Source organism: Carlito syrichta, unplaced genomic scaffold (genome assembly GCF_000164805.1).
Source record: "Carlito syrichta isolate Samal-C Ts95f unplaced genomic scaffold, Tarsius_syrichta-2.0.1 Scaffold303676, whole genome shotgun sequence".
Classification (NCBI taxonomy): domain Eukaryota; kingdom Metazoa; phylum Chordata; class Mammalia; order Primates; family Tarsiidae; genus Carlito; species Carlito syrichta.
In genome coordinates, this window is record NW_007247772.1 from 57,812 (window position 1) to 81,736 (window position 23,925).

General features: G+C 35.8%; 1 protein-coding gene and 1 pseudogene across 2 annotated transcripts in view; both read left to right on the forward strand.

Moving 5' to 3' along the window:
• TEX11 (testis expressed 11) overlaps positions 1–23,925 on the forward strand; it is a 179,021-nt gene that overhangs the window by 44,148 nt on the left and 110,948 nt on the right. Inside the window, exons 6-7 of the mRNA XM_021712871.1 lie at positions 20,391–20,493; positions 23,547–23,671. Of these exons, the coding sequence (XP_021568546.1) occupies positions 20,391–20,493; positions 23,547–23,671 (228 nt within the window). The remainder of the gene's footprint in view (positions 1–20,390; positions 20,494–23,546; positions 23,672–23,925) is intronic.
• LOC103261389 lies at positions 12,196–13,704 on the forward strand (annotated as a pseudogene). Its single transcript, XR_504354.2, has one exon. The product of XR_504354.2 is annotated as an actin, clone 302-like (transcript).

The following is a 23,925-nucleotide window of genomic DNA, read 5'->3' on the forward strand; positions in this document are numbered from 1 at the left end:
ATTCCATTCACAATAGCCACAAAAAAAATGAAATACCTTGGCATGTTCCTAACCAGAGATGTGAAAGACCTTTACGATGAAAATTACAAAACACTGCTCAAAGAAATCAAAGATGACACAAAGAAGTGGAAAAATATCCCATGCTCATGGATTGGAAGAATCAACATTGTGAAGATGTCCATCTTACCTAAGGCAGTCTACAGATTCAATGCAATACTCATCAAATTGCCAGCAACTTTCTTCTCAGACCTAGAAAAGACAACACAGGAATTCATATGGAAACACAAATGTCCAAGAATAGCCAGAACAATCCTCAGCAAAAAAACAAAGCAGGTGGTATCACATTACCAGACTTCAAACTTTACTATAAAGCTACAATAATCAGGTACAGGAACAGGCACATAGACCAATGGAATAGAATTCAGATTCCAGAAGCAAAACCTCAATTTCTCAACCAATTCATCTTCGATAAAGCCTCTACTACCTACCACTGGGGAGAGAAGAACGTATTCAGTAAATGGTGCTGGGAAAACTGGCTGACTACATGCAGAAGATTGAAACAGGACCCCTATTTATCCCCATGCACAGAGGTTAACTCCAAATGGATCAGAGACCTAAATGTAAAACCTCAAACCATAAGAACCTTAGAAAATGAAGGAAATGCCCTCATGGAAATCGGAACTGGCATCCAATTCCTGAACAAAACCCGAAACTCACAGGTCATAAGAGAGAAGATAGACAAGTGGGACCTTATTAAACTGACAAGCTTCTGCGAGGCCAAAGAAACCATCAAGAGAGCAGGGAGACAGCCTACAGACTGGGAAAAAGTATTTATCTATACCAGGTCTCACAAAGGCTTAACATCCTGGATCTACAAGGAACTAAAACATGCTGAAAAGAAAAAAAAAAACCCCATTATAAAATGGGCAAAAGATATGAATAGACACTTCACAAAGGAAGACATCCAAGCAGCCAACAAACACATGAAGAAATGTTCAACCTCACTAATCATCAGGGAGATGCAAATCAAAACCACACTGAGATACCACCTAACTCCAGTCAGAATGGCAATTATCAACAACTCAAAAAATAACAACTGCTGGAGAGGGTGTGGCGAAAAGGGAATACTTCTACACTGTTGGTGGGAGTGTAAACTAGTGCAACCTCTGTGGAAAGCAGTGTGGTAATTCCTAAAAGCTCTAAATATCCACCTCCCATATGACCCCGCAATCCCCCTACTGGGAATATACCCTGAAGAACTCAAATCACTCTATAAAAAAGATACCTGCACACGTTTGCTTATCGCAGCGTTGCTCACAATAGCAAGAACCTGGAAACAACCATGCTGCCCATCAAAAGAGGACTGGATTAAAAAATGTGGTACATATACACGATGGAATACTACGCAGCCATAAAAAAGAACAAAATCATGAATTTCGCAGCAACCTGGATGGAACTAGAGTCTATAATACTGAGTGACCTCTCACAGAAACAAAGATCCGAGTATCACATGTTCTCACTCATATAATGGACCTTGAACATCCAATGTAATACTATAAGAAAATGACTGGCAGTACTGGGAAACTATGGGGTGGAGGGAGATGGGATTAACAGTAGCAAATATCTGTCTGGGGATGGGGAAACACCTCTTATCAACAGGGTGTCTGAATGAAACGTAATTGTACACCTAACCCTTAACTGTACCCCACAAAACCATAATAAAAAATGTTGATTATGGAAAAACAAAAAAGAATAATTACTGTCATGAACATAGATATTACAAGTATCTGTTTGAGTTCCTGCTTTTAAATTTTTGGATATTTACCTAAGAGTAGAATTGTTCAATAACATGGTGATTCTATGTTTAACATTTTGAGCAATCATCCTACTGTTTTCCATAATGACTGCACCATTTTACATTCCCACCAACAATGCACAAGTGTTCCAGTTTCTCCACATCCTGGTTAGCATTTATTATTTTCTAGTTTTTATTTATTTTTTATTTTTTGAGTTTGAGTCTCACTCTGTCGCCCAAACTGGAGTGCAGTGGTACGCTCCTGGCCACCACAACCTTAACTACAGGTGCGCGCTACCATGCCCGGCTAATTTTTGGTTTATTATAGAGATGAAGTCTCGCCAAGTTGCCTGGGTGAGTCTTCAACCTGTAGGCTCAGGAAATCCACTCACCTCAGCCTCCAAAAGCACTGGGATTACAGGCTGAGCCATCGAGCCTGACCTATTTTCTAGTTTTTAAAATAGACATCCTAATGGGTGTGAAGTGGTCTCTTAGTATATTTTTGATTTCCATTTCCCTAATGACTAATGATGTTGAGTATCTTTTCATGTGTTTATTGGCCATTTGTACATCTTCTTTGGATAAAAGTCTATTCAAGTCCTTTGCCCATTTTTTTTGCTGTCATGTTGGTAGCTTATTTTTTTTCTATTTTGATTCAAGGTGTACAAGTGCAGGTTTGGTACATAGGAATATTGTGTAATGGTCAGGCTTGGGCTTCTGTTGAGCCTGTTGCCCAGGTGGTGAATATGGTACCCAGTGAGTAGTTTTCAGCCCTTACCCTTCTTCCTCCTCCCTTTAGGGGTGCCCCAGTGTCTGTTGTTTCTATTCTTGTGCCCATGTGCATACACTGTTTAACTCCAGCTTATTAGGGAGAACATATGGTATTTAGTTTTTCTGTTTCTGTGCTAATTTGCTCAGGATGATGGTCTTTCGCTACATCCATGCTACTTCAAAGGACATGATTTTGTTCTTTTTTACGACCGTATTTTATTCCATGGTGTACATGTACCATATTTTTCTTATCAAGTCCACCATTGATGGACACCTAGGTTGGTTCCATGTTTTTGCTACTGTGGATAGTACTGTGATAAACATGCACATTTAGGTGTCATTTTGGCAGAATGATTTGTGCTCCTTTGGGGGTATATGTATATACCCATCCAGTAGTAGGATTGCTGGGTTGAGTGGTAACTCTGTTTTTAGTTATCTAGGAAATCGCCAAACAATCTCCAAACCGCTTCCCACAGGGATTTAACTAGCTTGCATTCCTACCAACAGTGTAGGTGTGTTCCCTTTTCTCTGCATCCTTACCAACAACTCTTTTTTTTTTTGACTTATTATAAAAGCCATCTTGACTGGCATGAGATGATATCTCATTGTGGTTTTCATTTGCATTTCTCTGATGATTAAGTGATGTTAAACATTTTTTCATGTTTGTTGGCAGAAGGGAAACACTTCCTTTCAGAAGTGTCTGTTCATGTTCTTTGTCTACTTTTTAATGGAGTTATTAGTTTTTTTCCTGTTGATTCATTTGTGTTTCTTGTGGATTCTGATACTAGACCTTGATCAGATGCATAGTTTGCAAATATTTTCTCCCATTCTATAGGTAGTCTGTTAACTCAGTTGATGGTTTCTTTTGTGTGCAGAAGCTCTTGAATTTGTTTAGGTCCCACGTGTCAATTTTGTCTTTTGCTGCTTTTTTTTTTGAAGTCTTCATCATGAATTCATTGGCTAGGCCAATGGCCAGAAGAGTGCTTTCTCTGCTTTCTTGTAGAATGTTTGCTGTTTGAGCTTACATTTAAGTTATTAATCCATCTTGAGTTAATTTTTGTATAAGGTGAGAGCAAGGGGCCCAGCTTAATTCTTCTGCATGTATTTAACAAATTTTCCCAGCACCATTTGCTAAATAGGGGTTTTCCCCCAGAGTTTGTTTTTGTCAGCTTTGTCTAAAATAAGATGGTTGTATGTAAGTGGTTTTATTTCTAGGTTTTCAACAATTTTCCATTGGCCTGTGTGTCTATTTTTGTGCCAGTATCATGCTGTTTTGATTACTGTTGCATAATAGTAAAGTTTGAAGTCTGGTAATGTGAAGCCTTCAGCTTTGTTCTTTTTGGTTAGTGTTGCTTTGGCTATTCATGGTCTTTTTTGCTTCCATATAAATGTTTTATTTTTTTCTAGATCTGTGAAAAAAAAGTATTGCTTTTTCTAGATCTGTGAAAAAATGATGCTGGTAATTTGATAGAGAGTACATTGAATTTGTATATTGCTTTGTTTTTGCCATTTTTAATTGAATTGTTTATTTTATAGTAGTTGAGTTGTAGGAAATCTTTTTATATTCCAGATATTAACCCCTTATCAAGATATGGTTACCAAATGTATTCTCCCATTTTGTGGGTTGTCTTTGTCATAGAGTCTTTTAAAACACAAAAGATTTTTTAAAAATTTGATGAAGTCTACTTATCTGATTTTTGATCACTGTGCTTTGGGTGTCATATCATTTCTAAATTCAGTGTTATGAAGATTTTCCCCATATGTTTTCTTCTGAGACTTTTATAGTCTTAGCTTTTATTTTTAGGCCTTTGATCCATTTTGAGCTAATTTTTGTGTGTAATGTAAGGTAAAGGTTCAACTTAATTCTTTTGCATGTGGATATCCTGGTTTCCCAGGTCCATTTGTTGAGAAGACTGTCCTTTCCCTCTGAACATGTAGCTTAATACTACAAGAAAGGAATTAGCAATAGTGAGACACTGCCAGAGGAGGGAGGAGAGGGCACATAACATCAGTAAAAGTGCCTGATTCTAATCCAGATGAAGTGAGGTCCAATGGGAGGCCCAAATTTCACCTGTACATAAACCATTTGACTTGTACCCCACATCTTTAAAATAAAAAAAAAAAGAAAAGAAAAGACTGTCTTTTTCCCACTGAATGATCTGGGAACTTTTGTCAAAAATCATTCCACCATATATGTGAAGTTTATTTCTGTACTTTCTATTATATTCCAATGGTCTATATAGCTATCCTTATCTTAGTACTATCCTGTTTTGATTCCTATAGCTAAATCTTGAAATCAGGAAGTGCCAGCCTTTCGACTTTTTTTTTTTTCAAGATTGTTCTTGGCTACTCAGGATCCCCTGAGGTTCCATATGAATTTTAAATTAGTTTTTCTATTTATGGAAAAAATTTCCTTGGTATTTTCATAGAGATTACATTGAATCTGTAGATCATTTGGGATATCTTAATTTCTTTTTGTTGTTGTTGTTTTCCTCTTTTAATTTTTATTTTAAAATTGTGGAATACAGTTCAGGGTTAGATATACAAATATTCGTTGTTTAGGTACCCTTATTGATGAGGTGTGCCCCCCCTTCCCCAGGCAGATATCGACTACTATCAATCCCAGCTCCCCACCCTGCAGTTTCCCGCTACTTTCAATCCTTTTCTTGTTGTACTACAGTAGTTGTTCAAGGTCCATTTATGAGTGAGAACATGTGGTACTCAGCTCTTTGTTTCTGTGAGAGATCACTCAGTATTATAAACTCTAATTCCATCCAGGTTGCTGCGAAGTTCACGATTTTGTTCTTCTTTATGGCTGCGTAATATTCCATTGTGTATATGTACTACATTTTTAAAATTCAGTCCTCTTTTGATGGGCAGCACAGTTGGTTCCATGTTCTTGCTATTGTGAACAATGCTGCGATAAACATACATGTGCAGGTATCTTTTTTATAGTGACCTGAGTTCTTTCGGGTATATTCCCAATAGGGGGATTGCGGGATCATATGGAAGGACAATTTTTAGTACTTTTAGGAATTGCCACACTGATTTCCACAGAGGATGTACTAGTTTACACTCCCACCAACAGTGTAGAAGTGCTCTCTTTTTGCCACCTCCTCTCCAGCATCTGTTATTTTTTGAGTTATTGATGATGGCCATTCTGACTAGAGTTAGGTGGTATCTCAGTGTGGTTTTAATTTGCATCTCCTTGATGACTAGTGAGGCTGAACATTTTTTTCATGTATCTGTTGGCTGCTCATATGTCTTCTTTTGAGAAGTGTCTATTTATATCTTTTGCCCACTTTGTAATGGGGCTGCTTGTTTTTTTCTTTTCAGCACATTTGAGTCCCTTGTAGATCCTTGATATTAGGCCTTTGTCAGACATGGAGTTGGCAAATATTTTTTCCCAGTCTGTGGACTGTCTACCTGCTCTCTTGATGGTTTCTTTGGCTTTGCAGAAGCTTGTCAGTTTAATGAGGTCCCACTTGTCTATCTTATCTCTTATGGCCTGGGCACTTCAGGTTTTGATCAGAAACTGGTTGCCAGTTCCAACTACCGTAAGAGTGTCTCCTGCATTTTCTAAGGCCCTTACAGTTTGAGGTTTTACATTTAGGTCTGTGATCCATTTAGAGTTAATTTTTGTGTATGGAGATAGGTAGGGGTCCTGTTTCAATCTTCTGCATATGGTCAGCCAGTTTTCCTAGCAACATTTACTGAATAGATTCTCCTCTCCCCAGTAGTGGGTGGTGGAGGCTTTGTCGAAGATGAGTTGGTTGAGAAATTGAGGTTTTGCTTCTGGAATCTCAATTCTATTCCATTGGTCTATTTGCCTGTTCTTGTACCAATACCAAGCTGTTTTGATTATTGTAGCTTTATAATATAGTTTAAAGTCTGAGAGTGTGATACTGCCTGCTTTGTTTTGTTTTGTTTTGTTTTGTTTTTTTGCTGAAGAGTGTTTTGGCTATTCTTGGTCATTTATGTTTCCATATGCATTCCTGTATTGGTTTTTCTAGGTCTGAGAAGAATGTTGCTGGTAATTTGATGGGTATTGCATTATATCTGTAGATTGCCTTAGATTGCCTTCACGATGTTGATTCTTCCAATCCATGAGCATGGGATATTTTTCTACTTGTTTGTGTCATCTTTGATTTCTTTGAGTAGTGTTTTGTAGTTTTCATTGCAAAGGTCTCTTAGGTCTCTGGTTAGGAAGATGCCAAGGTATTTTTGTGTGTGTGTGACTTTTGTAAATGGAATTGTGATTTTTTTTAATGTTTATCTTTTAGTATGGTAAAATATGTAGTATCTTAATTTCTTCCTAACTTTGCATTTTTTTTCTTTTTGTCTTTCATGCTCTTATGGCATTATTGACTGTATTTATATACTTTTTTTTTGAGTTGGAGTCTCACTCTGTCACCCAGACTGGAGTGCAGTGGCCGTTCCCGGCCACTGCAGCCTTAACTTGCTGGGCTCTGGCGATCCTTCTGCCTCAGCCTTTCAAATAGCTGGAACTACAGGCGCGCTCTACCACACCTGGCTAATTCTTGATTTATTGTAAAGATGAGGTCTCACCAAATTGCCCAGGCGGGTCTCGAATCCGCGGGCTCAGGCAATCCACTCACTTTGGCCTCCCAAAGCGCTGGGATTACAGGCTGAGCCACCGAGCCTATATACTTTTGAGTTTCTTCTTGTTAGTCTTTATTTCTGAAATGACTTATTTTTTTCTTTACAATATTTTCCTGAGCCTTAGCACCTCATTTCTGAGTTTTTCTAATTCTTATTTATATTTTTCTTTCATATGTTGTATCATTTCTTTAATGTCTTTTAGCTCATGTTGAAATAATTGGTTGCAATTTTGAACTGTTTTGTGGCAACATTTTTCTCACATGCTTTCATTTTCTGTGGGAATGTTTTTCTGCTTCTTATTCTCTCTCTCTCTCTCTCTCTCTCTCTCTCTCTCTCTCTCTCTCTCTCGCCAACTTTTTAGAGTATTTACTTTGAATCTTTACTGTTTCTTATTTTGATGTGAAATTAGTTTTCCTTTTATTAAGAGGTGGAGTTTTGGAGAGCTTCCTTTCTTTTGTTTGTTTGTTTGGTTGGTTGGTTGGTTGGTTTTGGTAGTGTTTAACGATGAGGCAGCTTGCTTTCTGGGATTTCCTGGTTCTACTCCCTACTTTTTGATGAATCCAGTATGATAGCAACAAGCCATTTGTGGACATGTACATTTAAAGTTAAATTAGTTAAAATTTTAAACAAAGTTATTAAAATGTGTTTCTTCAGTTGCACTAGCCACATTTCAAGTGCTAAATAACCACGTGTGGCTAGTAGCTACTGTATAGAATAGCACAGATATAGAAGATTTCCAACATCTCAGAGCTCTGTTGGGCAACAATAGTCTATACCTTTTCTTTCATCTTTGTTGTCTTTGTGCTATTCAATTTCTATTGTACTCTCAGACGTTTATCCTCAGTGTAGATAGTGCCTATCTTAGAAAGGAGCTCTAGTGACTCAGATTTGAGGGCTCATAGAAAGCTGCTATATCCTCTTTAGTCCATCTTTGATATGAGATTCTTACACTGACTCAATGATGAAGAAGGCAGATTTTCTCCCAATTTCAACTACTGTTCTCAACTTTCCCTATCGTGCTATTCAGTGGATTACTATGAGCTACTTTGGGATTCTTCTTTTCTGTTGTTCATTAGATACTTCAGTACTTCCCTTTTTCTTCATCCTGTGTAGATGCTGGCATAATGCAGGTCTTGTACCTGTTGGTGCTTTTTCTCCACCCACTTGTATTTTGTAATGCATGGGGATAATTTGTCACTCAGTTTGTTGTAAACACTATCTATGGGCTTTTGGTTTACTGTCTACATGTTCATTTTTTTTTTTCATGTGAAGATTCAGAGAAATTGAAAAATGTGTTGCCTCCACCACCATGTTTCCAGAACTCTTCTATACAGTTTATTTTTATATTTTTTTGTACAACTACCTTGCTAAAGTCCTTTAATTGTTTTACTTACAGATTCTTTGGGATTTTCCACATATCCAATTATATAACCTTAAAGTTTTATTTCTTTTATTCCAGTATACTTTATTTCTTGCCTTATTGTGTTATCTAATAAGTTTACTGCAATGTTGAATAAAATTCTTGTCCTTTATCTAAAAGGGAAAACTACCATAAATTATCATTAAGTATGATATTTGCTTTAGGGTGGTTTTTTGTTGTTGCTTTATAGTTGCTGTAATAGTTTCCTGGGGCTGCTATAGCAAAGTGCTACAAATTGGGTGGTTGAACACAACAGAAATTTATACACATAGTTCTGAAGGCTAATAGCCCAAACCCAAGGTGTTAGTAAGGCCATGGTCTCTCTGAAGACTCTAGTGGAGGATCCTTCCTTGCCTTTTCCTAGCTTCTAATGTTTGGCAGTAATCCTTGACTTATAATTATTCTAATGACTGCCTTTGTCATCATATGGTATTATTGCTGTGTCTTCTGTCTTCACATGGTGCTCTTTCTATGTCTATGTTTAATTTCTCTCTTCTTATTAGGACACCAGTCATTGGACGGAGGCACATCCTATTCATATGACCTCATCCAAACTTGATTATATCTACAAAGACTCTATTTTTAAATTAGGTCACTTCTTAGGCTCCATAACTGGCATAAATTTTGAAGGAATGATATTCAATCCAGTACAGATATCATACATTAGATTTAGGGAGTCTTCATCTATGGCTCATCTGTTAGAAAGTTTTCTGTTTTGTTTTGTTGAGATGATTATATGATTTTTTTTTCTCCTTTATGTTGCTAATGTGTAGTGATGGGGTATTTATTTTAACTTCACAATCCTGGAAGAAACTAAATTCAGTCATGATGCTATTCTTTTTCTAGTTTACCTGGTTTCTTTTGTTAATATTTTGTTTAGGATATTTGCATTTCTCTTTATGAGTGAAATTGATCTCTAACTTTTCTTTTTCATTTTATCCTTATTGAGTTATGACATGAAGGTTATGCTGACTTCATAAGATAAGCTACAGGATGTTCTTTTATTTTTCTGTCATCTAGAAAAGTTTGTAAAACATGAACTGTTTCTCCTAAAATGTGAAGCTATCTGGGGAGTGATGTCAGCAAGATGATGGAGTAGGAATCCCTAGACCCTCTTTCCCCAAGCAAGCATACCAATTCAGCAACAATTCATCAGCACATTCCTTTTGTGAGAAATCCAGAAATTTTGAACCTGCACTCTGGTGAATGCGAAACCAAATTCACCCAAGCTGATGAAGAGATTCATAAAATGCCCTCACCAGAATTACTACCTCTGGCATAGCACCTTATGATCAGAAAGAGAACCTCTTGCTCACAACTTCCACCATGAGAAGGAAGGAATTGGTTCATGCATAAAGAACCCAACTTTTCTGGGGGGACTCACCAGAGGACTGATTTCTGTCTTGTCAGTGATGGAACTCTGGCAGACTCAGCACAGTCTATCAACCTCAAGGAAAATGGAGGTAGCAGCTTGGACTGGTAGGCAGCATACCTCTTCTACTCTACTCACCACAGAGCAAGTGGATTTTTTAAAAATCACCTCTGTGCTTCCCCCTGGGGAGGGAAAGTATTGATCTAGGGAAAGGAAGAGTGTCTAACGCCCCAACTTCTCTGGGGCTACCCAAAGAACTGGCATCTATCTTGCCAGTCTTGGACCTCTGACAGGTTCAGCACAGTATAGCCAGATAAGGGAGAACCAAGGCAGTTGCTTGAGTTTATACATACCATAGTTCCTCCTACTGACTCAGCACAAAGTGAACACACAAAAACACAGTTTTCTATTTCTTCCTCAGGAGAGAAAGAATTAATACAGACTTCTAACGCCATGATATTTTCCATAGACTACCCCAAGGACTGGCTCCTGACTTTCCTGCCTTATAGTTCTGTCAGGAACTGGCATAATCTAGCCACTTGGAGGTTGAGTGAGAGCAGAGATGGAGATTTTGACTGACAATCAACATAGACCTTCCCCTCCTCAGTTCAGCAAACAGCAAGTAGTCAAAAGAAAAAAATACTCCTATCTTCTCCCTGGGGAAAGAAAGAATTGGACAAAGTATCCAACAATGACCAGGCATACCTGTATGTTGGGAGGGCTGCAAAGAACAAAGCAAACAGGCTGGACTAGTTGAAGATATGAGAGGTCCAGCCAGAATGTCTGGCTAGGCTGATTGGTGGAGTCTTCTCCCATACAAAGATAGTTTGTGAAGCCTAGGAGAGGTGGTTACTTCATCTATGTGCAGACACCAACACAGAAACTCATGGAAAATGAAAAATTTGGCAAAGATATTCCAAAGGTACAAGATAAATCTTCAGGAACTGACACTAGTGAAATAAAGTTATATGAGTAACTGCCATAGAAATATTCACTGAGTACAAGAGAACAATGCATGAACGAAGTGAGAATTTCAACAGAGCTAGAAAATACTAAAAAGTGCCAAACAGAAATCATAGCACTGAATAACACAATAACTAAACTGAAAAACTCAATAAGGGATTCAGCAGTAGACTAGATCAAGCAGAAGAAAGGAACAGCAAACTCAATGACAGGTCATTGGAAATAACTTAATCAGAGAAGTAAAAGGAAAGATAATGAAAAACAGAAAAGAAAATGAAGAAAATAATGGGATATCATCAATTGAACTAATATATGTACTATGGGAGTCCTATAAGGAGAAAAGAAGAAGAAAGGACTAGAAAAGCTTATTCAAAGAAATCATATTAATCCCATAAAAATTGAGCTAAGGACTTAAGAGATAATTTGCCAAAGAAGACATACAAACAGACAACAAGTATATGAAAAATTATTATCATTATTATTATTTTGAGTCATGGATCTTACTGAAGTGAGATGGGGGTCTCCCAGACTGATGTGCGGTAGCATGATTATGGATCACTGCTACCTCAAACTCTTATGCTTGAATGATCTTCCTGCCCCAGCCTCCTGAGTAACTGGGACTACAGGTGCACACCACTGCACCCAGCTAATTTTTTTTTTCCTAGAGGCAGTTTCTTGCTATGTTGCCTAGGTTTGTCTCAAACTCCTGGTCTCAAGCAATCCTCACTCCTCGGCCTCTCAAAGTGCTGAAATCACAAGCATGAGCCACCATGCATGGCCCTTAAAAAATTATTAATATCACTAATCATCAGAGAAATGTAAATCAAAACCATAATGAGCTATCACTTCACACCTGTAATAATGTCTATTAAAAACAAAAACAAAAGAAGGCAAGTGTCAGTGAGGGTGTAGAGAAATTGGAACCCTTGGACACTGTTGGTAGGAATGCAAAGTGGTGCATCCTCTGTGGAAAACAGTATGGAAATTTCTCAAGAAATTAAAAATAGAACTGCCATTATTCCAGCAATCTCTCTTTTGGGTATTTATCCACAAGAATTTACATCGAAATTTCAAAGATATTTTGGCACTTCCATGTTCATTAGCATCACTATTCACAATAGCCAATAAGTGTGAACAACCCAAATGTCCACGAACAGATTAAAAAAATATGGTACATATGTGCAATTGAATATTATTCAGCCTTTAAAAAATAAGGAAATTCTGGTCTCACTCGCTGCCGCTGGCCTCTGTGTTCTCCTGTCGCCTCGCCGCCCTGCATCTCCGCCGATCGCAATGGAAGAAGAAATCGCCGCACTCGTCATTGACAATGGTTCCGGCATGTCAGAAGGACTCCTACGTGGGCGACAAGGCCCAGAGCAAGCGAAGCATCCTGACTCTGAAGTATCCCATCGAGCACGGCATCGTCACCAACTGGGACGATATGGAGAAGATCTGGCACCACACATTCTACAACTAACTGCGTGTGGCCCCTGAGGAGCATCCAGTGCTGTTGACCGAGGCCCTCCTGAACCCTAAGGCCAACAGAGAGAAGATGACTCAGATCATGTTTGAGACCTTCAATACCCCGGCCATGTATGTGGCCATCCAGGCCGTGCTCTCCCTGTACGCATCTGGTCGTACCACTGGTATTGTCATGGACTCTGGAGATGGGGTCACCCACATGGTGCCCATCTACGAGGGCTACGCCCTCCCCCATGCCATCCTGCATCTGGACCTGGCTGGCCAGGACCTGACTGACTACCTCATGAAGATCCTCACGGAGCCTGGCTACAGCTTCACCACCACAGCTGAACGGGAGATTGTGCGTGACATCAAGGAGAAGCTGTGCTATGTTGCCCTGGACTTCAAGCAGGAGATGGTCACCGTCTCATCCTCTTCCTCCCTGGAGAAGAGCTACGAGCTGCCTGATGGCCAGGTGATCACTATTGGCAACGAGTGGTTCCAGTGTCCAGAGGCGCTGTTCCAGCCCTCCTTCCTGGGCATGGAATCCTGCGGCATCCACGAGACCACCTTCAACTCCATCATGAAGAGTGACGTAGACATCCGCAAGGACCTGTATGCTAACACAGTGCTGTCTGGTGGCACCACCATGTACCCAGGCATTGCTGACAGGATGCAGAAGGAGATCACTGCCCTGGCGCCCAGCACCATGAAGATCAAGATCATTGCTCCCCCTGAGCGCAAGTACTCCGTGTGGATTGGTGGCTCCATCCTGGCCTCCCTGTCCACCTTCCAGCAGATGTGGATCAGCAAGAAGGAGTAGGATGAGTCGGGGCCCCTCCATCGTCCCCAAATGCTTCTAAACGGACTGCGAGCAGATGCGTAGCATTTGCTGCATGAGTTAATTCATAAGTATAAATTTGCCCTGGCAAATGTAAACACCTCATGCTAGCCTCACAAAACTGGAATAAGCCTTTGAAAAGAAATTTGTTCTTGAAGCTTGTATGATATCAGCACTGGATCATAGAACTTGTTGCTGATTTTTGACCTTGTATTCAAGTTAACTGTTCCCTTGGTATTTGTTTAATACCCTGTACATATCTTTGATTTAAACCCTTAGTACACATGTGGCTCAGTCACTTCATGGCTGAGGTGAGAACATGCTTATGGAAGAGAAGTCTGTGATCTGTGAATCTGTGTGACCAAGAGTCTTGATCTGTGCAGGGTATTAATGTGTCAGAGCTGAGTATTCCAGGATTTCTCTAGAGATTGGCAAGAGCTGAACAAGTTGTCATTTCTGTCTTTCCAGCTGGTCTAACAGGGTTGGAAAGGTCCCAGCCTTAGGACCCAGTTTCCTAACTGTTTTCCTGCCAGAACACCGTGGGTTGTTACTTGCCTTCAGTTGGAAGCGGTTTGCATTTACACCTGTAAATTTATTCATCCTTTTAATTTATGTAAGGTTTTTGTACACAATTCTTAATTCTTTAAATGATGACAGCAGACTTTGGTTTTCTACTGTTATGTGAGAACATTAGGCCCCAGCAACACATCATTGTGTAAGGAAAAATAAAGTGCTGCAGTAAACTGAAAAAAAAAAAGGAATTTCTCCAATATGTGACAACATGGATGAACCTTGAGGACATTATGCTAAGTGAAATAAACCAGTCACAGAAAGACAAATATGGCATGATTCTACTTTTATGAGGCATTTAAAATAGTCAATCATAGAATCAAAGAATGGTTTCTAGTAGTTAGGTTGAGTGGGAGAAATGGAGAGGCACCAATCAATGGTTAACTTAAAAGCAAGATGAATAAATTCTAACGATCTGCTATACAACAATGTACCTATAGTCAACAATACTATATTGTACATTTAAAAATTTATTGATTTCCCATAATCAATAAATTCCCATACTAAGATTTCTTGTGTTCTTACTCAGTAAAATAAAATTAATAAAATTTTAAAAAGTGATGCTGAGATTTGAGTCTATGTGGGGAAATTTTAGACTATTGGTTTAATTGCATTAATAGTTACAGGACTATTTAAATATTTCTAGTTCTTGTTTATTCGCTTTGGTAAATTAAATTTTTCTCAGAATGCATTTATATTTGTCTAAATTTTCAACTTTATTGTCATAAGGTTGTTCAAATACCCACTTAGTAGCTTTTATTTTCTTTTCCCTCTTGTTCCTTGTTTGTCTTACCAGAGGTTTTTTTCGCTTTATACGTATTTTGAAATAACAAAGTTTTGACTTTGTTCTTTCTATTGTTTGTTTGCTTAATATTTTAGCAATTTCTGCAAGTATCTTTATTGTTTTCTTCTTTATGCTTTTTGGGGGTTTATCTTGAAGTTCTTTTTGAAATTTCTCAAGATAGATTCTTACTTATTGAATTTACAGTCTTCTTAAAATATATATGTTATGTAATATATTTCTTCTGTAGCCCACAATATTCTAAGTACATTTTTATTTATGTATAACATATATTGAGAAAAATACACAAAACTGTGGCTGTACAGCATGATGAATTATCAAAAATTGAACAAACCCATGTAACCATTACCTAGAAAAGAATTATAACATTACCAGCCTCCTTAATTATCTCTTGCTCAGCCCACAAGTTTTGATATGCAGTGTGATGGTTAATTTAAAGTGTCAACTTAACCGGATTAAGGATGCCCAGATAGCTGGTAAAACATTGTCTCTGGATGTGTCTGTAAGGGTCTTTTGAATCAGATTAACTTTTGAATCAGTAGACCTAGTAAAGAAGATACATCTTCACCAATTTGGGAAGGCATTATCCAATCCATGGAGGGCCTGCACAGAATAAAATTATTGAGGAAGGGTGAATTTGCTCTTTCTTTGCAAGCTGGGACACCCATCTTCTCCTGCCTTCAGACATGGAACTCTTAGTTCTCAGACCTTTGGACTTGGATGCTACCAGCTTTCCTGGTTTTCCAACTTGCAGATGGCATATCATGGGACATCTCAGCCTCCATAATCGTGTGAGCCAATTCCCATAATAATTCTCCCCTAACATATATTTATACAGGCATATGCCACATAATGACATTTCAGTTAACAATGGACCATATATACGATGGTGGTCCCATAAGATTATAATGGAGCTGAAAAATTTCTATCACCTAGCAATGTCTTGATGATCCTGACCCTTTGTAGGCCTAAGCTATTGTGTGTGTTTGTGTCTTTGTTTTTTTTAACAAAGTTTATAAATTTTTTAAAATCTTAAAAATAGAAAAAATCTTATAGAATAAGGGTAAAATGAAAGCAAATATTTTTGTACAACTGTATAATTTTTGTGTTTTAAGATGAGTGTTATTACAAAATAGTCAAAAAAATTTTAAAAATTAAAAATATACAAAGTAAGAAAGTTACCATAAGCTAAGGTTAATCTGTTTAAGAAAGAAAATATTTTTTATAAATTAAGTATAGTCTAAGTGTACAGTGTTTATAAAGTCTACAGTAGTGTACAGTAATGTCCTAGTCCTTCATATTTACTTACCACTAATTCAGTCATGGACTCACCCAGAGCAACTTCCAGTCCTACAATCTTCGTTCATGGTAAAGTGTCCTCTAACAATGTACCATTTTTTAATCTTTTATATCATATTTTTACTATATCTTTTCTAGGTTTAGATACAAAAATACTTACTGTTATATTACAATTGCCTACAACAGTCAATATAGTAACATGAAGTACAGGTTTGTAACCTAGCAACAATAGGCTATACTCTATAGCCTAAGTGTGTAGTAAGTTATACCACTTAGGTTTGTATAAGTATACTCTGTGGTGTTCACACAATGACAATATTGCCTAAAGATGGATTTTTTAGAACATATTCCTGTTATTAAGCAATACATGACTGTATATATCTTATTAGTTCTGCTTCTCTGGAGAACACTAATACATACAGGATTCTTATTATTATACAATTTATAATATTTTCCAAATTCTCTTACAGTTTTTTCTTTGATCTATATGTAAAAATAATATTTCTGAATTTTGAAACACATGGAGATTTTCTTGGCATCATTTAAGTAACTTAGTAATTTATTTCTAGCTCAAGTACATTGTGATTGATTTCAGACTTTGAAATAGGTTGAGATTTGCTTAATGGTTAGATATATGGCCAATTTTTGTAAATATTCTGTGTGTACTTGAAAGAAATGTGTTTTCTGCAGTTTATAGGCATTGTGTAAGCATGTCTATAAACAGATATTCCTTAACTTATGATGGGGTTACGTCCCAATAAACTCAACATAAGTAAAAAAGCTCATAAGTCAAAAGTGCAGTTAATGCAGGCAACCCAGTAAATGTCCCCTTAATGATGGTTTGACTTAACAATTTTTCAACTCTGTGATGAAGCAAAAGCGATACACATTCAGTAGAAACCATAAACCCATTGTAAGTTGTAAGGAACTCCTGGACTTACAAAGGAGTTACATCCTTATAAGCCCATGGTAAAGTCAGACAATCATAAATCAAACTATCGTTAAGTCCAGGATCATCTGTATACACACTTGTATACATTTAGATTGTTTGTTGTTCATTTTGTCTGAATAATCTGTATCAAAACTCATATTTTGTTTGATTACTCTATCAGTTACTGAGATGAGGTACCGAAATGTCTCATTATGATTGTGAATTTGTCAGTTTCTTCATCTAAATATAAAAAGCAGTTTTATCATTTTTATATTTAAAGCTATACTATTTATACATACCAAATTAGTACAGTAATATAGTTCTGTTTATTGAAGTTGTATTGGTATAACATGATCTTTATTATTACCTTTTGCTTTAAAGTCACTTGTCTGATATTATTTTGATTAATGTTTTCCAGATAAATCTTTAATCCCTTTACTTTGAATCTTCCTGTATCTTTGTTTTACACAAGCCACTTGTAAAGAGCATATAGTTAGAATTTTTAATCCAGTCTGACCATTTTTGTTTTTTTAACTGTCGCATTTAGTTTTCATATATCGAATATTATGCTGATATATTTGAGTTTAAATCTACAACTTTCTCTATGCTTTCTACTTGTCATTTCTATCCTGTTTCTTTTTCTCTTCTTTCTTGCCTTATTTGGGATCAATTTTTAAAATAATAGACTTTAATTTTTTAGAGCAATTTTAGGCTTATGGAGAAATTATCTACAGCCATACCACTCTGAACATGCCCAATTTCATCAGAAATATTGAGTGAGACTACAGAGAATTTTCATATGCCCCCTCACAACCTTCTGCATACTCAGTTTCTCCTATCAACACCTTGCATTAGTGTGCTATATCTGTCACAATTGATGAGCCAGTAATAATATATTATTTTTAGCTAAAGTCCACAGTTTAGAGTTCAGTCTTTATGTTGTGCATTCTATGGGGTTTGACAAATATATAAAAACAAGTGTGTCTTATTATATTATAATACCAGAATAGTTTCAATGCACTGTGGCATGCCTATTCATCCCTTCCTCCCATTGAACTAGTAGCAACTACTGATCTTATTACTGTCACCATAGTTTTGCATTTTCCAGAGTGTCACATAATTGGAATCATGCAGTATGTAGCCATTTCAGATGTTTCTTTCGCTTAGCAATATGCATTTAATGTTTCTTCATGTATTTTCATGGCTTGATAATTCATTTCTTTTTATCATTGAATAATGTTCCATTATCTGGATACATTACAGTTTATCCATTCACCTATTGAAGGGCATATTTGTTGCTTCCAAATTTTAGCAGTTATGAGAAAAGCTACTATAAACATCTGTGTTCAGGCTTTTGCGTAGGCAAAAGAACATAGTGGTTTCAACTTAGTAGGATAAAAGCCAAGGAGTGCAACTGCTAGATTGTCCAGCAAAGTACAAAAGTATATTTAGTTTTGTAAGAAACTGCCAAACTGTCTTCCAAAGTGGCTGTACTATTTTTCATCCCACCAGCAATGAATGAAAGTTCCTGTTGCTCTGCATCCTTGTCAGCATTACATGTTGTCAGCATCTTGGATTTAGCCATTCTAATAGATGTGTAGTGGTATCTCATTGTTGTTGTAATTTGCAAAACCTCAGTGATATATGATGTTATGCATCTTTTTATATGCTTATTTACCATCTGTATGTCTTATTTGGTGATGTGTCTCTTCAGGTCTTCTGCCCATTTTATATTTGGGTTGTTTGTTTTTTATTGTTGAGTTTTAAGAATTATTTGTGTATCTTGCATACCAGTTCTTTATCAGATGTATGTTTTGCAAATTTTTTTTTTGCAATGCGTGGCTTGCCTTCTGTTTGCTTAATGGCACCTTTAACAAACCAAAGGTTTTTAATTTTGAAGTAAAATTTCAATTTTGTTCATGGATATGCTTTTGTTATTGTATCTAAAGAGTCATTGCCAAACCCAAGGTCATCTAGATTTTCTCCAGTTATCTTCTAAGAGTTTTATAGTTTGGGGTTTTACATTCAAGTTATAAGTCCTCCTTCAGTAAATTTTTGAGAAAGATTTATGGTGTATGTCTAGATCCATTCTTTTTTCTTGTGGCTGTCCAGTTGTTCCAGCACCATTTATTGAAAAGAATATCCTTAATATTTTTACCTTCTAGCAGCCCCCTTTTACTAGTGTGAAAATGATTTAACACTTCTAATTTTTTAGTGGCTATCCTAGAAAGTATAAAATTCATTTTTAACTGTCTTTCATGTTTATAATCACTCTGTGTTGCACTTTGACTAATTTACTCTGTTTTATCTTTCAGTTCACTAGTCTTCTCCTGTTTCTAATCTATTAAACCTGTCCACTATGTTTTGATTATCATATTTTGAGGGGTTATCATGTTTTTCATTTTAAGAAGTTTATTTTTTTCAAGTCTTCAAGATCACATTTTAAGGTCTGTTTCCTGTGAACTTCATTGATATGCAAAGTATTTAACAATTGGTTTGACACAGGCAATAATGAATTAGAATGGATACTGTCTAGAAACAACCACTATAACTGTATCAATATGCACCATTGAGTGAGTATCAACCACATACATATATTTTTGAGTATATATTTCATTTATTTAAACTCTGAAAGTATCAGTGTTTTTTTAAACCAGTTTTTGATAATTCTAGTATCTGCATCTTGAGGATCTCCTGCTATCTTTTGTATCTGCTGATTATCATTTATAGTATTTTGTTTCCAAGTGTGCTTGGTTATTTTTTAATGTATACAATTCATGATTTTTGAAAAATTACTTATGTAAATATTTTGAAGCTTAAGATGAATGTGCCTTCCCCCAGAAGGATTTGCATTTGTTTCTGCACATTTGGGAGCTATCTAGACTAAATTCTCAGCTTTCAGTATTTTAGCGTCCTGTATAATATAGTTTGGGTCTGTAAATACATAAGTCTTCTCATGATACACCTTAGGGATTGTTTCTTTCCACCTCATTCCGCCTTCTGTTCAGCACCAAGGAAACTTTATTTGTACTCCCCTAGGGATATGAGTGGGAGTGGATTTGCTCCTTGCTTGCCTTTAGTTTAAGACTGTGATCCCGTGGAACTTGATGTCTGTTTTACTAACCTAATGCGGTCCCTCAAAACTAAAGTTAACATTTGCCTAGATTTGGAAATGCTTAATGGATAAAAGTGGCTTTGGGACCTCACTTTTCCTTAGAGTTTGATTTGGTAAGTCTTTTATTATCTTATCAGTTGTTCTTTTATTCTTTTCTGAAAAAAAACTTTAACGTATTTTCCAAAATTTTTGGTTGTTTTCAGCAGGAAGTTTGGTCTGACATATCCAACTCACCCTATTTCCACAAGCAGAACTCACTGTTTCTTTAGCATTCTAGGAGTGCAGTTCTGTAAAGATTTCTCTTAGTTTCTTGTATTTTCATTATGAATATCCTTCTGCCATTTTGACTACCTTAATGATATTAATAAAATATGGTAAGCACTTCCTTATAGATTTTATTTAAAAGAACCAATGTTTTTCTTTTCAGGCCAAAGAGGCAGTGACAAAAGCTGAAAGACAGGATCCTACAAACGTTTTCACTCATTTTTATATATTCAAGATTGCAATCATAGAGGGCAACTCTGACAGAGGTATAAATGTTATTAATGAGTTATATTTTACTGTTAAAACAAAAAATAAAAAAATCCACTTTAACCACAATAGAAAAAAAAAGTTATTTTTAGGACAATGTAATTGAATGTATGTTTTATCTTTTCTATGTAACAATGCAAAAGGAAACTGTGGCAGGTTATATAAAAGCAAAAGAACTGTAGTTACCTATTGAAGAAATAGGAGCTGGACAGTTATGGGATAAGAATTGTGGGAAAGTCTTGTCACTGTGTACTTTTTTGTGTTTTCTGTCATTTGAATCATTTTATTCAAAAATTAAGTTTAAAAAGCTGTGTGTGGGTGAGATTGTACTAAAACCCAATATCAGTTAAAGTGTCTTCAGAGAATGGAAGTCAGGATACATTTTGACTGTTTTCACTTATTTGGGAGGCGATTGGTAAGAAATTTGGCCTTGAAATGGAGTTTCTCTCCACAAAGTGGACAGTGTTGGAACTGCACACATGACTCTCATCCCATTAGCACTGTGTCCTTTCCATTAAGTTAAGCATAGTTTCCTAGTGGTGTGTCTGCATAGGCATATGTATCTTGAATTGGTTATGCAAAAATGCTTTGTCCAGATATTAACTCTTTCAGCCCTCAGGGTATCTGAGCAAATCCTGAAGCAGTCTTATCTCCAGATTGACTGCCATTTGTGTAATGGAAGTTGGAAACTTGAATTAATGGATCCAAATAGAAATTATACTAATCCAATTAAACAACTATTTTTAACACGTATTCCTCCTATCCAACTGAAATTTTGTATCCTTTGACCAACATCTCTCCAACTCCATCTTCTTAGTCCCTAGTTAACCACCATTTTCCTCTGCTTCTATGAGTTCAACTCTTTTATATTTCACATATAATTGAGATCATGCAGTATTTGCCTTTCTGTGCCTGCTTATTTCACTTAACATAATGTCCTCCAGGTTCATCTTTTTCTTTTCCAAATGACAGAATTTCCTTCTTTTTTGAGGCTAAATATACACCACATTTTAAAAATCCATTTATCCGTTGATGGACAGTTAGGTTGATTCCATATGTTGGCTATTGTGGATAATACTGCAGTGAATATGGGAATGCCGATATCTCTTTGACATACTGATTTCTTTTCCTTTGACTATCTACCCAGCAGTACGATTTCTGGATCATATGGTAATTCTATTCTTAATTCTTTGAAGAACTTCCATACTGTTTTCCATAATGGTTATACTAATTTTCAGGTTATCTATTATTTCTAGATTTAGCTTTGGTAGTTTGTGAACTTCAAAAAAAAATTCTTTTATGTAAGTTGTTGAAATTATTGGCTTAAAGTTGTTCACAATAGTCTCCATATTATCCTTTTAACATCTGTAAAACTGATAGTGGTGTCACCTTTCTTATTCCTGATATTTGTAATTTGTATCCTCTCTCTTTTTATCCCTAGTCAATGTAGGTAGAGGTTGATAACTTTTATTGATCTTCTCACAAACCCAGTTTTGGGTTTTATTAATTTTTCTCTATTGCTTTTTCTGATTTCTATTTCTTTTATTTACATTCTGATTTTTATCATATGCATTATTCTGCTTTCTTTGGGTTTTATTTGCTCTTCTTTTTCTAGTTTCCAAAGGTGAAAGCTGAGGTCATTGATTTAGTACCTTTATTCTGGTTTAATATGGCTAGTTGATGCTATAAATTACTTTTTAATTACTGCTTTAGTGACACTCTACAAATTTTGATATGCTGTATTTTCATTTTAATTTAGTTAAAAAATACTTTCCCATTTGATTTTTGATTCCATTTTAAAATCAGATTATTTAGACATTTGTTATTTATTTTCTATATATTTGCAGATTTTCCAGAGAACATTCTTTTGTTTTTTAATTTCACTTCATTGTAGTCAAAGATCATACTTTGTATGTCTTGAATTTTTAAATATATTAAGACTTGTTCTTAATATATTTGGCCCAAAATATTGTCTCTTGGTAAATAGTTCATGTGTACTTGAGAAGAATGTATATTTTGCTGGGACTGGACTAAGTGTTTTACAAATGTCAAGCTGCTCAATAGTGTTAAGTATACTATGTCCTTGCTGATTTTCTGTCTACTTGTTCTATCAGTTTTTGAGAAAAGATACTGAAATCATTGACTGTGATTGTGGATTTGTTCGTTTCTCCTTGCAGCTTTTCCAGTTTTTGATTCTCACATTTTAAAATTTTGTTATTAGGTACATAGACATTTAGGATTATGTCCTCATGATGAATTGATTTCTTTATCCGTTTGAAATAACCTTATATCACTGATAATATTCTTTACTCTGAAATTCACTTTGTCTGGTATTAATATATCCACTCCAACTTTCTTTTGATTACTTTTATCATAGATATATCATCCCATCTTCTTTTAATCAAGTTTGTCTTTATATTTAAAGTGTGCTTCTTGTAGGTAGCATATATTTGAAAGTTGTGTTGTGTTTTGTATTGTGTTTTGTGTTTTGCCTTTAACTGGTTCGTTTAGTCATTTATATTTAACATAATTATTGATATATTAGATTTAAATTTAGCATCTTCTTATTTATCTTTTATTTATTTGTTAAAGTCTATAGTAGACATATTTAACTTGTCATAGTCCACTTTTAAGACATATAAGGGAATATAATATAGCCACCCAATTTGTAGCTTCATTCTGTATTATATTTTATTTTATGGGAATACCAAAAATGTTTTTATCCCATTTATTGATGGAATTTAGGTTGATTCCATATTTTACTCTTACCAACAATACTGGATAAACATCCTTGTTTGTATTTGTCTACTTTTGCAAAGATATTAATAAGATAAATTCACAGAAGTGTAATTGTTCATTTGGGCATTTTTCTGGTGTTCAAATCCTCTTTTACAGTTTAGCAACTCATATTACTTTATAAATGTTAACTAATACTTTAAAGATATTAATGCTCTTAAAGTGAGTTCCAAATTTTTTATGGTATAATTAACCATAGATAGGTATTATCTTTGATGAGAGTGTTTCATTTTTAATTTTTTTCCTTGTTTTTCAGCTTTGCAGGCAATCACTACATTAGATAATTTATTAACAGATGAAGAGTCAGAAGATAATGATCTACTTACAAATAGAAGGTCACCTACTATGCTTCTAAGTTTAGCTGCCCGATTTGCTCTAGAGGTGATTCATATGTATCCATTTACTAGATTTTTACCTTTTCTTTTTTGAAAGTATTAGTAAAATCATCATTAGTTAGGCACAAAAGAGACCTTCCTTGACCATTTTGCTTCATATATTCACACCAAACTTGTTTACAGAATTGCTTTATTTTTCATCATTTCTTTCTTTCTTTTCTTTTTTTTTGGGGGGGGGTCTTTCCTTCCTTCCTTCCTTCCTTCCTTCTTTCTTTCTTTCATGAGGGTCTTTCTCTGTCA